The following is a 14,934-nucleotide window of genomic DNA, read 5'->3' on the forward strand; positions in this document are numbered from 1 at the left end:
TTTTTAGTCTCATGACTTAGCCCTGACTTTTATGGTATCCTGGTGACTCAAATCCTGAACTAGCCAAGACTCTTAAGATACAACACTTATTTTCTCAGTCCCTTCTCAGACTTTTTAATGCAGGTGTCTCTGATCTGTTAACACTGTACTGATACCTAATGTTACTGCTTTTCCACGCATTTAGCCAGGCGTGGTTGCTGAAACCTATGATCCTAGCAGACAGAGGGAGGACTGCTGTTTCAGGCCAGCTTGGGCCCCATAAGTGCATTTCAGGCTACTCTGGGCTACATTAGAGAAAGTGTATATGTAACAATTTTCACTTTAATATTTTACAAGTATAAATGTAAACAGTTAATTTGCCAGTGTGCCTAATAAGATTGACATTTATTAACATATTCATAATTGAACCAAGAAATTACTTACACATGTTTTGAAGGAAAAAAAAACTTTAGGATTACAAAGAAAGTCTGAATTTCGTTTGGATACAAGTTTTACTACATAACCTGGGCTAACCTTCAACTCAGGATTCCCTTGCCTCATGCTGAGATTATGGGCTCATGACACTATGCCTGGTGAAGGAAATTTAATTCTAAGTGTAATAAACAGAAAAATAACTTACCAAGGTCAGAACGGGTATTTGTGAACAATTCCGCAGGACAAAAACCACAGAGATAATATTTACAAACCTATTGAGAGAAGAAAAATTTAACTTTTAAAAACTGCTTAGTTCTATAATTTCTATTAGAAAGGGTGCCAAATAATACTCTTTTAAAATTTATTTGTTTTATATCTGTGAGCACACTGTAGCTGTCTTCAGACACACCAGAAGAGGGCATCAGATCCCATTTACAGATGGCTGTGAGCCACCATGTGGTTCTGGGAATTAAACTCAGAACCTCTGGAAGACCAGTCCCAAATAGTCTGTACTAATATATTCATCTTTTGACTGAGTACAATTTCATTTGCTAAACTGTGACTTTTATATTCTTATATTTTAATAAAAATGAACACAACTTACAGAATTATCAGTTATCTTCTAGAATATTAATTACCTCTGATCTATTTCCCAATCAACACCGTCTTGTTTTTATGAATGGACTGTGAGCTAGGCATGGTATTTAGGAGGCAGAGAAATCGAAGAAAAAAGGAATCGAAGGGAAGGGTTCCTGACAGGATTCTCCTTGTAGCCCTGGCTATCCTGGAACTTGCTTTGTAGATCAGACTGGCTTGAAACGCAGAACTTTGCCTGCCTCTGCTTCCCGAGTGCTGGATTAAAAAGCATGCACCAACCTCCACACCCGGCAATTTTTATTATCTAAAAACAACCTCTAACAGAAACTGGAGAGATGGCACAACACTTAAGAGGTGGTACTGCTCTTGCAGAGGACCTGCACCCAGTTTCCAGAAACCAAGCTGGGAGCCTCAAAACTACCTGTATTCTCCTCTAGCATGCTTGCACATACACACATTGCTCCCATTCACACAATTAGAAATACAATCTAAGGGGGAGCCTAGAGAGATGGCTCTGAAGTTAAGAGCACTGAATGTTTTTCCAGAGGTTCTGAGTTCTATTCCATGGTGGCTCGAAACTGTCTGTAATGGGATCTGATGCCCTCTTCTGGTGTATCTGAAGACAGTGACTGTGTACTCCTAAATAAAACAATTTAAAAAAAAAATCTTAAAAAAACAACACCATTCTCATAAATCCTTTTGTCATTTAACATAAGGTGCACTGTGATATTTCAGCAATATACATGTATGTAATATATAATGATCTCGTTCTAACCTTTTCTTTACCATCCTAACTTTTAATTTCCTCTTGTGGTACTTTAGTGCCCTGAACAGCAAGTTCAAGCTTTTTAATAGACTTAACTATTTACAGATTAGGACTTGGAACTCAGGGTCTAAATAAAAAATGACACTTATTTAAAGCAAACTAGCTTTATATTTTTGCTAAAGATCCACAAAATGTATCAGACGTCTCATACATGCCAATACTTCACTGAGTGTGTCTCATAGGCTCCTATTATAAGGAAAACATGAGCATAAAGTGAACTTAATTTTCTCCTTATTTTTTTTTCCAGTGAGACACTGTCTCACTATCTAAACCAGACTGTCTTGAACTCAAAACAATTCTGCCTCAGCCTTATAAGTGCTGATATCACAAACCCACCAAGCCCATTGTGCAGAACCACACCAAGCCCATTGCTATTTTTAAACTCCTCCAGATTCCATATTTAATATTGTAAAATGGTAAATCAAAGTGCATTAAACTATCACCTTTCACACAAAATTTCAGTATTACTGTGATTATCAATATGTAACTATAACCTATAAGATACATTAAATTTAACTAGTGAGAAGGGTTGGCACGCAGCTCACTCTAAGGTGTTTTTGCCCAGCATGCACAGGGCCCTGAGTTCTATCTACAGCTAGCACAAAATAAACTGTGCAAAAAATTCTGAGTCACTATTCTCTCCAGATATAGGGATTTGGTGCTAAATTCGAAACAGACTTTTCTTTATCAAAGCAGTATGGTTTCACAGTTCTGCCCATAAAAACTGAAGCTGAAACCTGTAAAACTGGCCAGGTGGCACTGGCCTTTAATCCCCACATACTCAGAAGACTGAGGCAGGTGAATCTCAAGTTCAAAGCCTGAGATTCAATCTCCAGTAATGGAGACATAATAGAGCAAACTACCTGAAGAGTCATTATGAGGTCCAGGCCAGGAAAAGTTAAACACACGCCTGTAATCTTAGCTACCTGATGGCTAATGTACAAAGAGAATAACAAATTTGAGAACAGCAAGATCAAGTCTCCGAAAAGCAAACAATGTTTAACTTGAAAAGAAGATTAGCAAAGACCTTGTGTTAGAGTGGTATATTCCTTTAGTCCCAGAAATTTGGCAGGTGGAACTCTGCAATTTGGTCTACACAGAGTTCCAGGCCAGCCAAGGCTATAGTGATATGCTGTCTCGAGAAAAAAACAAGAACAAAAATACCACTAACAACTACCACCACCACATCTGAAACAAATACACACACGTGAGCACACCAGCAACAAAAAAAGTGGTCAGTGAAATGGTTCAGTCAGTCAAGAAACCTGTCTAGCAAGATTTTCGAACCCATGTAAAAGAGAAAGAAAAACAGACTATACAAAGTTGTCCTTGGCCGCCACATGGCTCACTGTGGCAACCCCGTACCTCCAATACACAATTATAATGAATTTAAAGAGGGATAGGAACATGGCTGGTCCTGTAAAAACAGCTGGTGCTGAGCTGGGCAACCTGAGATCATCTTCAGGACCACATGGTAGAAAAGAACTGACTATTAGTGGCATGTGCTACCCCAACCATAAATGCACATATGCTGAAAATCTAAGGAGATTCATAATATCAAGCCTAAATAACAGGTTAAGTTTTGTAACATTAACATATTACTTAATGTCTTTGTGTGTGCACGTGTGGTTCTGAGGGTGCTGGTCCAAACCTCCTGTCTTGCTTTGTACCATTCTCTTCAGTTTCTCTGCAACTTAAGCTCCCCGCCACCTTTCTTTTTGAGCCAAGATCTTACTCTTCACCCCAGGGCAGCCTGGAACTAATAATACAGTACCTGTTAGCTTTGAACTAAGTACCCTAAGTAGCAATCAATTATAGGTATAAGCTACCATGCCTGGCCTCCAAACCTAAACATTATTCTTATAAGTTGTCTATCTTTAATGAAGACTAAATGCTTTAGACATTAAAAATTACTTATGATTTATTTTTATGGGTATGAGTGTTTTGTCTGCATATATGTATGTGCACCACATGCATGCCTGGTGTCCACAGGTCAGAAGAGAGAATCAGATCTCTCAGAACTGGAATTACTGTTGAGAGCCACCATGTGGATGCTGGGAACACAACCCAGAGTCTCTACAAGAGCAACAGTATTTGGAAGTGCTAAGCCATCTCTCCAGCTCCCACGGCTTAGAAATGTAAGTGTTTCTTTAAGCTATTTCTGAACTTCGTGGTTGAATATAGCAGCACATTTCTGTAATCACAGAACTATGAAAGCAAGGCAGGAGCTCTAAGCTCAGAGTCTTTAGTGACCTGCCTTGCAAAAATGACAATAATGGCCAGTCATGGTAGCTTATGTCTATAATCAAGCACCTGGAAGACTAAGACAGAGGGCGAGGAGTTTGAAACCAGAGCTACAGGGAAAAAGAAGCCTGCCCAAAAAGGTCAATCCAGGGCTGGCAAGATGGCTTGGTGAGTAAGTGTGCTTGCTACAAAGACTAAAAGCCCGAGTTTGATTCCAATGATCCATATGGTAGAATGAGAGCCAACTTCTACTAGGTGTCCTCTAACTTACACCCACACACACCAATTTCTTAATAATAATTTTTTTGAAAAGTCAAACGATACCAAACCAAACCAAAAAGATAAGGTAGTATGCTCTCCTTACTTGTGCCTCCTGCTCCCCACTAAGCTAGAATAAAACCCAGAAACTGGCATGTAGCTGGCAAGTTCTAACCACTGGGCTATATTCCCATCTTCTAAACTGCTTCTGATTCTCCCCAGGAATTGGAGAGTTTAAAAACCAAACACATGGGGGCTGGAGAGATGGCTCAGCGGTTAAGAGCACCCGACTGCTCTTCCAGAGGTCATGAGTTCAATTCCCAGCAACCACATGGTGGCTCACAACCATCTGTAAAGAGATCTGATGCCCTCTTCTGGTGTATCTGAAGACAGCTACAGTGTACTTATATATAATAAAAAAAAAAAAAAAAAAAAAAAAAAAAAAAAAAAAAAAAACCAAACACATTAGAACATGAAAAACTGATAGTACATATCTGGGTGTTTCAAATGAAGTTATTAATGCCAATAATACAAGTAAACCCACATAATATCTTCTATTTGATTCATGTTTATTGTATGCATGCACATGTGTGTGCAAATGCAGGATAAAGTCAGAAGCGAATGTGGGGTGTCTTCCTCAAACACTCCTAGCCATTTTTATTTGTGCATGTAAAGCAGCTGTCTCTTGCAGCTGCTGTCCACCTTAGTTTTTGGGACAGTGTCCTTTGCTGAATTTAGAGCTTGCTGATTGGCTAGTCTGGCTAGTTAATAATCCCCAGGGATCCATCCACCTGTCTCTGGCTACCTAGCACTGGAGTAATATGCACTGTGGTGCCTAGCTGCATACATAGTAGCTTTCTTTAGGATATAATTGTGGCAACTACTCAAAATTTAAGATATTAGCCTCTGGCATTTAATATCAACCACTGAAAAACATAAACAAGTCTCACAAATTAAAATCTATGCAGTCCTCTCAAGGCCTCCTAATTCACTTGGTCTTTTCCTCACCCATTCTTTTCTTTATTCAACTCTTGTGAATAACTCTGGTGCTAGTATTAGGAGCTGAACCCCGGTTCTTTGGAAGAGCAGCAACTGCTTTTAACCACTGAGCCATCTCCCTAGCCTCTTTATTCAACTCTTTACTCCATGTCCACCATGGACCTAGCAACCCACTAATAGAAAGCAGAGATGGGAGGAAGTAACAATTATCACAATGCAATTATGATCTAACTTCCTAAACCTTAGGAAGGCAGTTTCAACTGTTATGGAAACACAGGATACCTAAGTGTACACTGTACCACTCCCACTGAGTTATGCTCTTTTCAAGTTCCATTTTATAGACAAATCATATATGAAATAAAGCATTCAACATTCACTTTTTATAATGCAGATACTATTGAGATTATTAACTCCTGTTGGCAATGGTCAATCTGGTATTTGAGAATGTGGATGCTAATAAAGGCTGGACTATGGCCAGAGACTGCATGCCTGTAATTCCGGCTACTTGGCTTAGGCAGATTCTGAGTTTGGGGTAAGAAAGAACACAGTGAGCTTCTATCTCAGTCACCTCCCAAAATAAAACAGGCCACAACACAAACACACCCACATAATGGCCAAGCCTCATTATTAAGATTTCACCTGCTGTACATAAATCAATTTAAAATCCAGAAACACCAGAAATTTTACTGTTACTTTTTGTCTATCATTAATATTTTTAATTCTAGCTACATTCAGCCTAGAACCAAATGGGTTTTAACAGTCTCATCCAACAAGCCTAGAATTTGAGTTCTTACTGCCTTGGCTTTTTGAGTACCGGGATCTGAGAGTTGTGCCACAAAGCTGTTAAACTTTTTTAGGTACAGGAATTTATATAAGGGAAAAAGAAAAAAAAAAGCAGAAGAAACTTCTCAAAGACAGTTTTGAAAAGGGTGTGTAAGGGTCAGTTTTCGAGCTATGGTTTTGCTCCAGCTATACCTTGATCAAGCTTCCAAGTAACTAGTCTCTCTCATTGTATTAATTCTTTGCTGGTCATGGCTCACATGATTCTTACTGCTTATTTATTTTGAATGATAAAATTTCAATCTTCCACAGCAGCAAGGCAGTGAACAATTCCACTGCTTAAAAGCCTCAACTGTTTCCCAACGTAATGAAGTTCAAAGTTAATTCTTATCTCACTCCCCACCCAAGATACCCAAAAAAGGGCTTCAGGTTTAAAATATTTCCCAAGCGCATTCATTTCTTCAGCCTGCCACTTATGCTAACATGTCTTCTCTTTAGCCCTTCCTCAGGCAACTTCTTACCAATCCATTAGGTCCCAGTATTTAAAGGCCTCTTTGTATGGAAAACCCTTCTTGAGTTTGAATTAGATGCTCCAGGCTCTTTGCACCTTCTGGTTTTTCCCCCCCATTGTATATTCTTATTTTGTCACTGAAGAACACTTAGCTAATTCCTATTTGTCACTCACTACACTGATAGTTGTCTAGGGTTGGGTGTTGCACACACATTTCTGATATTTATGTTAAGTGAAATGCATCTCTGTAGAAAGGAACATAGAAATTCCGCTAACCTAAGTAGCCATCTCCCTCGGTGAAAATCTAAGGACAAAGCTGTGTATGTGTGTGTATGTGTCAAAATATTCCCACACATACTTTTCCTAAGTCAATTGTTGAGGCTCGAATGAAATGACCCCGTTAGCTCACGTTTGTGAACACATGTGTTGACTCTGTCTGGGGAGATAGATTATGAAACCTTTGGAAGGCTGAGGCTTATGGGAAGTATGTCTCAGAAGACAGGCTATGAAGTTTTACAGCCTGGGTCCATTTCCTGTTCTTTATCCTCTACTGGATGGCCAGTAAAGAAAAAGTAGCTGGCCAGCTTCATGCTCCTACTATGGAAAACAAAACTGTATGTGTTCTACAACTGTAAGCCAAAATAAACCCTTTTGTTCCTTAATTGCTTTTGTTATGGTATTTTATCACAAGACACAAATCAAACCAATAGTACAGAAATGTAACATTTTCTTTCAGTATGTATCCATTGTATTATGCCTATATATTTGCAGTTTGGTGATACAAGACATCTTTAAGACTTATAAAACTGCCTCAAAACATGGTGGGTCCCTGAAACCAATCAGATACATTAATGGATGCACCCCCTACCCCAAACAATAAAAGTGACAGACCCTTTCAGACCAGAACTGAGACAAGACAAGCATGAAGCAAAACCCAGCCAAGGTGCCTGAGTCACTTGGAAAGGACACTCTCCAATCTGCTGAGCTGCTTGCAGGCATTTAATATTTAGTAGCGGGAATCATGGGCTACGCTAAGAGTTTGGTTGGTTGTTTCTGTGTGCGGCATGCCTATGCTATAGCACGCATCTGGAGGTCAGAAAGCAACTTGTAAGAAGTGGTTCTCTCTTCCAAATGAAGAAATGGCTCAGCAGTTAACAGTTCTTCCTGGGGGGCGGGGGGAGAGTTGGGGATTTAGCTCAGTGGTAGGCAATTGCCAAGGCCCAGAGTTCGGTCCTCAGCTCTAAAATAAAAAAAGGGGAGGGGAACTTCCTGTCTTTCTAAAAGACCCATGTCAGGTTGCAGCCCCCAATTCCAGCTCTCCCAAGAATTCAATGCCCTCCTCCAGCCTCCCAGCGCACATTTACAGTGTAGCACACACACAATCATTTTTGAAAACTTGCTTTGATATGGACAGTTATCAATGATGTTACTGTATTTGCTAACATCTCAAAAATTTTAGAAATGTACATTTAGTTCAATTCTCTTAAAATTAACCTTTAATGAACAGGCTATACTTGAATTAAGGTATGTCAGAAAAGCAACTGCAATCAGTGGAATGTAGGAGTGTAGTCCTATATGCAAGAGGATTACTTAAGGCCAGCCTGGAAAATTAAGACCCTGGTCCTGGCAAATAAGCCAACTGCATTCAACTCCCTGAAGACACCGTAAAAGTCAGTCACATCATCCACGACTAAATTAACTTTTGGAAGCAGTTCTGAATATAAAACTCCAATGTGAACTACAAAATTTCCACTATACAAAAAATATTTAAAGCTTCAAATCAGACCTTGTATTTCCCTATCATCTTCTGCTAAGTTGGATCCTAACTGACAAGTGCCCCAGGCAGTTACTGTGGTTACTTAGGAGTAACACCAACCAAACCTGGGACAAACTGCTTAGTTCAAAAACGTCAGTGAGTGCAAACAAATGCAAAAGCACAAATATGAGCCAAAGGAGTATGTTAATAAATCACTGAAGAACTGATGTTGGGTGAACTCTCAGCACAGCAGAGAGCCTATAAAGCACTACACTAACACCAGCACACTATTCAAGGCTCAACAAGAGTGGGTTTGTGGGGCTGTTTGCCCTCCCCCACAAAAGGAAGTATGGGCCTTCAAGATGGCTCAGAATGTAAAGGCGTTTGCAGCTAAGCTTGAAGACCCAAGTTCAATCTCTGAAGACACCAGGGAGGAGAAGACCAAGTCTCAAACAGTTCTGTCCTCTGACCTTCACAAATTCCCACTCTAGAGGGTGCACCATCCCCACGCCCCCTCTCAACACTCAAATGTAAAACAATAACAGTGTCACAGAAGTCTTGACACGCTTGTAAAGCCAGCAAAGGGAGCTGGAAGAGCAAGAAAGGAAGAGCTCAAGGTTGCTGTTCCATAGGAGGACCCCATCTCTATCTAAAAAGCAAGTTTTATAAAGCAACACTTTTCAAAGTACAGATAAAATTAATTTTAACAATGTACTCTACTAGTACTTAGAGGTAGAGGCAAGAGGATCAGGCATTCAAGGTCACCTGGAGCTGTATATCAATAAAGCAAAGACACCCCACACACGAACAAAAGAAAACACAATAGGAGAGCCCTAGATGGTTCTTGCCACCAAACCTGATGATCAAATCCCTGGAACCCACAAGACAGAATCAGCTTTCCTAAGTTATCATCTACGTTGCCCCCCCAACAATAAATGTACAGAAAAATTTTAAAGTTACTGTGCTGGGCTGGAGGGATAAAAAAATATGTATTTCAAGTAAATTACCCAGACCAGTCAAATAAGCCTATCTCACAAGCAGGCTGAGGAGATAGCTTAGTAATTAAGAGTACTTGCTGTTTAGTTCCCAGCACTTACATGGTAGCTCACAACCATCCATGCTCAATCCCAGAGGGGTCCTATTCCCTCTTCTAGTGTAAAAGAAGAGGTACTAAGCATATACAGACACTCACACAGCACAGAAGAAAACGCATGTACATGTATAAACACACAAATATAGTTTTGAAAACCTATCGCAGATAATGCTAAGGTGATGTTTCCTTTCACTTCCCCTCTGTGGCTCAGCAGTGAAGAACACTGCATGTTCTTCCAGAGGTCTGGGTTCCAATTCCCAACATCCACACGAAACCACAACTGTCTCTAATCCCAGTTTTAAGGGATCTGAGGCTCACACATTCATGCAAGCAAAGCGTACATACTTTAAAAAAAAAAAAAAGAAAAAAAAGCAGCCAAGCTAAGCTCTGGCTAGTCTGAACTTCGGTATTTAAAACAGCAGTGCTAACACTAAAGGGTTAAAAGGAATACCACCATGCAAGCTTCCATTTTAACTGCAAAATAGCTACAGATCTTCCAATAGTTGGAATTTAATCTCCTTGTTTGAGGCAGGGATAGCTTTAGGCTAGTTTGGAACTCTGCGCTAAAATTACAGGCTTGGTTTCCAGTGATCTTTTTTGATATTTTTTCATCCTTATCAAAGAAGTCAAAGAAAAATGGTCTGCCCAATTATCAGTTATATGGCTTTTCTCTGTCTAATTCAAGACTGGCAGAGAAAAAATTTGAATACAGGCCAGAAAGATGGTTCTGTACTGGGTAAAGGCACCTGCTGCCAAGTTGAGGACCCATGGCCAACAAACGCCCCCATCTCCTTACACCCACCAAATAATTTTAGGAGGAAAATTCTCCAACTGGAATAAAATTGCTAAACTATATTACCGTATTAGACAGTGAATGCTGGATTTGCCTATCTCTTGGAGGTTTTATTAAAAACCAAAAAGGGCAGCATCTAACTGACTTGAAGAAAGTAACTGAAAGAAAATTAAAGCCTCGATTGTTATTTTCAAAACTTATCCACATACATTATTATGTGCCATTCTTCCCAAGATGTGTTCAAAACTATGAGGTGTACGGAATGAAATCACATTTATCTTTAATCCAAAACACAAATGTCCTATAGGGAAAAATTAACCCCCCCCACCTTTGTTGTTTATTTCTGAGACAGTTTCAAGATAATAGTTCTCTGGCTGGCCTGAAATTCACCAAGATCCACCTGCCTCTGCCTCCTCGGTGCTGGGATAATTGATAGGTGTGTACCACCCAGCACAGCTAATTTTTCCTAACCTTTAAAAAAGTTTAGATTGACTAATCCCTGGCTCAGAAGACTGAGGCAAGGGATCTCTTGAGTTTGAGGCCAGCCTTGACCTAGAGCAAGTTCCAGGACACCAGAGCTAAACATAGAGACTCTCATTAGGAAAAGGAAAAAACAAAACAAAACAAAACAAAAAAACAAAAAAACAAAACAAAAAAAAAAAAAACAAAACCCAACGCCAGTCAGGGGTGGTCCAAACCTTTAATTCTAACAGAGGCAGGAGGATCTCATGGCCAACCTCATCTTCAGAGTGAGTTCCAGGACAGCCAGGGGAAACACGGTGAAACCCTGTTTTGAAAAACCAAACCCTTGGGCTGGAGAGATGGCTCAGTGGTTAGGAGCACCTCTTCCAGAGGTCCTGAGTTCAAATCCCAGCAACCACATAGTGGCTCACAACCATCTGTAATAAAATCTGATGCCCTCTTCTAGTGTGTCTGAAGACAGCTACAGTGTACCTATTTATAATAAGTAAATCTTTAAAAAAGCAAAACAAAACCAGAATAAAAAAAAATACACCCAAAGCCCCCCCAAGCCCAACAACAACAAAAAACTTCAATTGAAAGTGGGGGTGAAGAGAGGAAGAAGAGAAAACAATGCATAATTTACTTTCTTGAAAAGCCCATCTGTGACTAGTAATCCCAGCACTCTGGAAGCTGATGGAGGATTTCAAGTTCGAAAACCACCTGACCTACAAAGTAAAGCACTGCCTCAAAAAAAAAAAACAAAAAAAAACAAAAAAAAAAAACAAAAAAAAACAAAGCTTTTGTTGAGCCACTTTTTCATATTTTATTAGCAAATGACTTAAAACTGCGGTTTGATTTTAATTGCAAGGTAAAATCAAGTATACCTATTCTCCAGTTCAGACCTAAAACAATGTGCTCCGTGTACAAAACTAGATAAAAAGTACTTGAAATACAGTGTAGTATATGCACGAAGCCAGCTTCACAGAACAGTGCAACCTGAACAGTGCTAAAAAATTAGCTTTGCCGACTACAAGAGACCTCGAGTGAGCTGCTCCTGCCTCACCTGTGACCCTGGAGTTATATTTAACCCTAAGAGAGTAAAAGGATTGAGTGAGTTTATGTGAAAACAAAAAACCTTGACAACCGCCTATCTAAGGGACTGACTACTGCCACCAAACAGGCGTCCAACTGCCATCAAAACGCATTAGCAAACACTGTTTATGATAAACTGTACCAAGTCACCTGTTTCAAATGTCTACCTACCCAAAGGACCGTCGAAATGGAACCAACCACTCCTAAATAATGCAGTACTACGATTTTTTCCCCACTAATACTGGTCAGAAGTCAAGCATATTTAAATATGATGGTTGCATCAATATAACGGAAGACTTTGCCTTTCTTTTTCATGCGGTTAAAAACACGGAGCTCTGGTGTAATAAAACGAGCCCTTCCTTCCTTTTCCCGCGTTTCCCGGCCTCACCAAGGTGCTTCTTCTGCCCCGCCAAGAGAAATCCCGGACTTCCTCCATAGAACAACAAATCACCCTACCCCCGAGGTTCGCGCGGAATCTTCCCTCCCGGGCCACTCTCCCGCCTCCTTCAGCCGTCAGGTGCTTTAGTCTCCGCGGCCCGGACCCCAAATCGCGCCGCGACCCACCCAGGCCAGCCTGGGCCCGCGCCCACCCTTCCCTTCCCTTCCCTTCCCCTCCCCCAGACGCTTGGGCACAGGCCCAAGGCCCACGGGACTTACGCTCTCGTGGTCCCACCGCACGTTGCTGCGCTTCTCATCCGGGGCCAGGTTTCGGTCCCGGCCCATTAACTCATCCAACAACTGCGCGGCCGAAATCATGGTGCTTCCTCCGGGCGGCTGCTCACACCAGCCCTAGCACCCACCAACGAAAACCACCAGCCACTCGGCCGCCGAACCAACCCCTCGGCCCACTCTCAAGCCGAAAAGCCTCTTCCAAAGAGGAGCCGATAAGACAAAATGGCCGCCGCCCGGGCACCTTCCCAGCATGCCGTGCGCCCGCGGAGACACGCCTAGGCCCGGGCGGCGATGGCGGCACGGCTTCGGCGGCGAAGGGGCGGGACCTCCGGCCTAGGCCGGGGGCAAGCCCGGGCCAGACACTGACTCCGCCCCGCCGTGCCTTCCCTGATGGACCCTGACATTCTTACCCGCCGCGGTGTCAGCCTTTTTTACTTGGAGAAGCAGCAGTCAAGCTCTGGAACCTTTGGCTCTGCTCCGAAAAGGAGAAAACGTCCCTTTGTCCACGTGGTGCCCAGGGTGCCATCTTCCTGTGAGGGAAACAAGAGCAAGCTGCGTTCGTGCTCAGACTCCATTTTCCTAGTCCTTGTAGTTACTGCCTCCTCTACCAGGCCTTATCTCTGTCTGCACCCCCTCCCCCTCTCCCACCCAGTTCGATGCTGGGGATTGAACCGAGGACCTTAACGCTTAACACTCTACTAGTGAGCTAAATCCTCAACTCTTCTACCTGGTTTTGTCTGGATTTTCTCGATTTTTAGAGAGGTAAATCAAGGAATAGGCTATATGGGATTGGAGGAATTATGTTGTGATAGTTCCAATCCAGGAATTTATTTTCCTTCGTTTTGTGTCGAGTGTTACTGTGTGTTCAGGGACACGTAGAGGAGACCAGAGGTCACCTTCTAGAGTTCTATAGTCTCTGGAACTATCCACTTTTTGTTTGTTTCGAGATAGGGTTTCTCTGTAGCCTTAGCTAGCCTGGAACTCACCAGGCTGGCCTCAAACTCACAGAGACTCCCCTGTCTCAGCCTTTTGAGTGCTGGGATTAAAGGCGCACAGCGCCACCGCTCCTCAATCTAAACTTTTGAAAGCGTAGGGAAACTTAGCTGGGCTTGGTGTTACAGTACTAGCACTGGGCAGGCAGAGTCAGGTGGATTTTGGTGAATTGAAGAGATCCACCTGCTTCTGCCTCTTGAGTTCTGGGATTAAAGATTGAAAGTCTCAGTCCTACATGATGGTGCACCTCTTTATCCCAACACTTGAGAGGTACAGGCAGGTGGATATCTGCGAGTTTGAGACCAGCCTGGTCAACAAAACAAGTTTCAGGACAGTCATGACTGTTATACAGAAAAACCCTGTCTCAAAAAGAAAAAGAAAGAAGAAGGGATGTCTCACTGGAACATGAGCTCTCTGTCAGCCTGAGAGCCCCAAGAATCCTTTTATTTCTGCTACCTAGCACTGCAATTATATCATTTACATTTTTTTTCCTTTTTTTTTTTTTTTCGGAGCTGGGGACCGAACCCAGGGCCTTGAGCTTGCTAGGCAAGCGCTCTACCACTGAGCTAAATCCCCAACCCCAGCACTGCAATTATAAACCACTGTTTTACATGTATGTGCTGGATATTAAACTCTGGTCTTCATGCTGAGTGGTGAACCCTCTGGAATTTCTTTAAAAGTATTAATTCAGCCGTGCAAGCTTTTAATCCCTAACAATCCAGAGGCAAATAGATCAAAGCCAGCCTGGCTCAAGAATGGAGTTTGAGGCCAACCAGGGCTGCTTAGTGAGACACTGTCTCAAAAACCAACAAAATACATACTCAGTTGGGAACAGTGAGACAGGCCTGTAGTGCCCTCACTTGGAGACTTGGCCAGAAGGATTATTGTTCCAAACCAGGGTAAGTTCCTGTCTAACACAATTTTTTAAAAATTAAAAAACCAAAACCCGAGGACTAGGGAGATGACTAAGTTGAAAGGTATCTGTGGACAAGCTCGACGACCCTGACAACAGAGTTCCATCCCCCGGACTCACAGAGAAAGGAAAGAACCAACTCATGAAAGTTGTCCCCTGACCTCCTCATGCTTATCCACACACACAGACACTGACACATAAAATAGAATGTAATTTAAAAAAAACAAATTAAGGGTTGGAGAGATACCTCAGCAGATGTTGGCACTGGATGCTCTTGCAGAGGACCCAGGTTACACAGAGAAACCCAGTCTTGAAAAACCAAATCAACCAAACAACAAACACGTCAGTAAAGCTTCTGTTATGTGTCCTCATCAGTGTTAGTAAGTGAAGTGATACGCTCTGCACATGGACAGAGGAGGCCCAACAGGTTATTTCCTTTGTTAGCAAGAGGGAATGAACCTTTTTATCTTCAAAGTGGAGGAGTCTGCTCCCTGGAGAACCGACTGAGGAACATGACAAACCAGGCAAGGT

The 14,934-nt window shown here is 41.8% G+C and overlaps 1 protein-coding gene across 6 annotated transcripts in view; it reads right to left on the reverse strand.

Annotated features, from left to right (window-relative positions):
- The window catches only part of Luc7l3 (LUC7 pre-mRNA splicing factor like 3), a 36,026-nt gene extending 23,278 nt beyond the window's left edge, over positions 1-12,748 (reverse strand). For 5 of the 6 annotated variants that reach the window (XR_015630817.1, XM_087573147.1, XM_087573148.1 and 2 more), the window contains exons 1-2: positions 12,483-12,716; positions 620-686 (exon numbers count right to left, since the gene is read on the reverse strand). Coding sequence is in view for 5 of the 6 variants with exons in the window: in XM_087573147.1 (XP_087429273.1) it covers positions 620-686; positions 12,483-12,581 (166 nt within the window). In the remaining variant the exon portion in view is untranslated. 6 annotated transcript variants of the gene reach the window in all.
- Between the last annotated feature and the right edge of the window lie 2,186 nt (positions 12,749-14,934).

This window comes from Rattus norvegicus, chromosome 10 (genome assembly GCF_021556685.1).
Source record: "Rattus norvegicus strain SHRSP/BbbUtx chromosome 10, alternate assembly SHRSP_T2T, whole genome shotgun sequence".
In the NCBI taxonomy this organism is placed as follows: domain Eukaryota; kingdom Metazoa; phylum Chordata; class Mammalia; order Rodentia; family Muridae; genus Rattus; species Rattus norvegicus.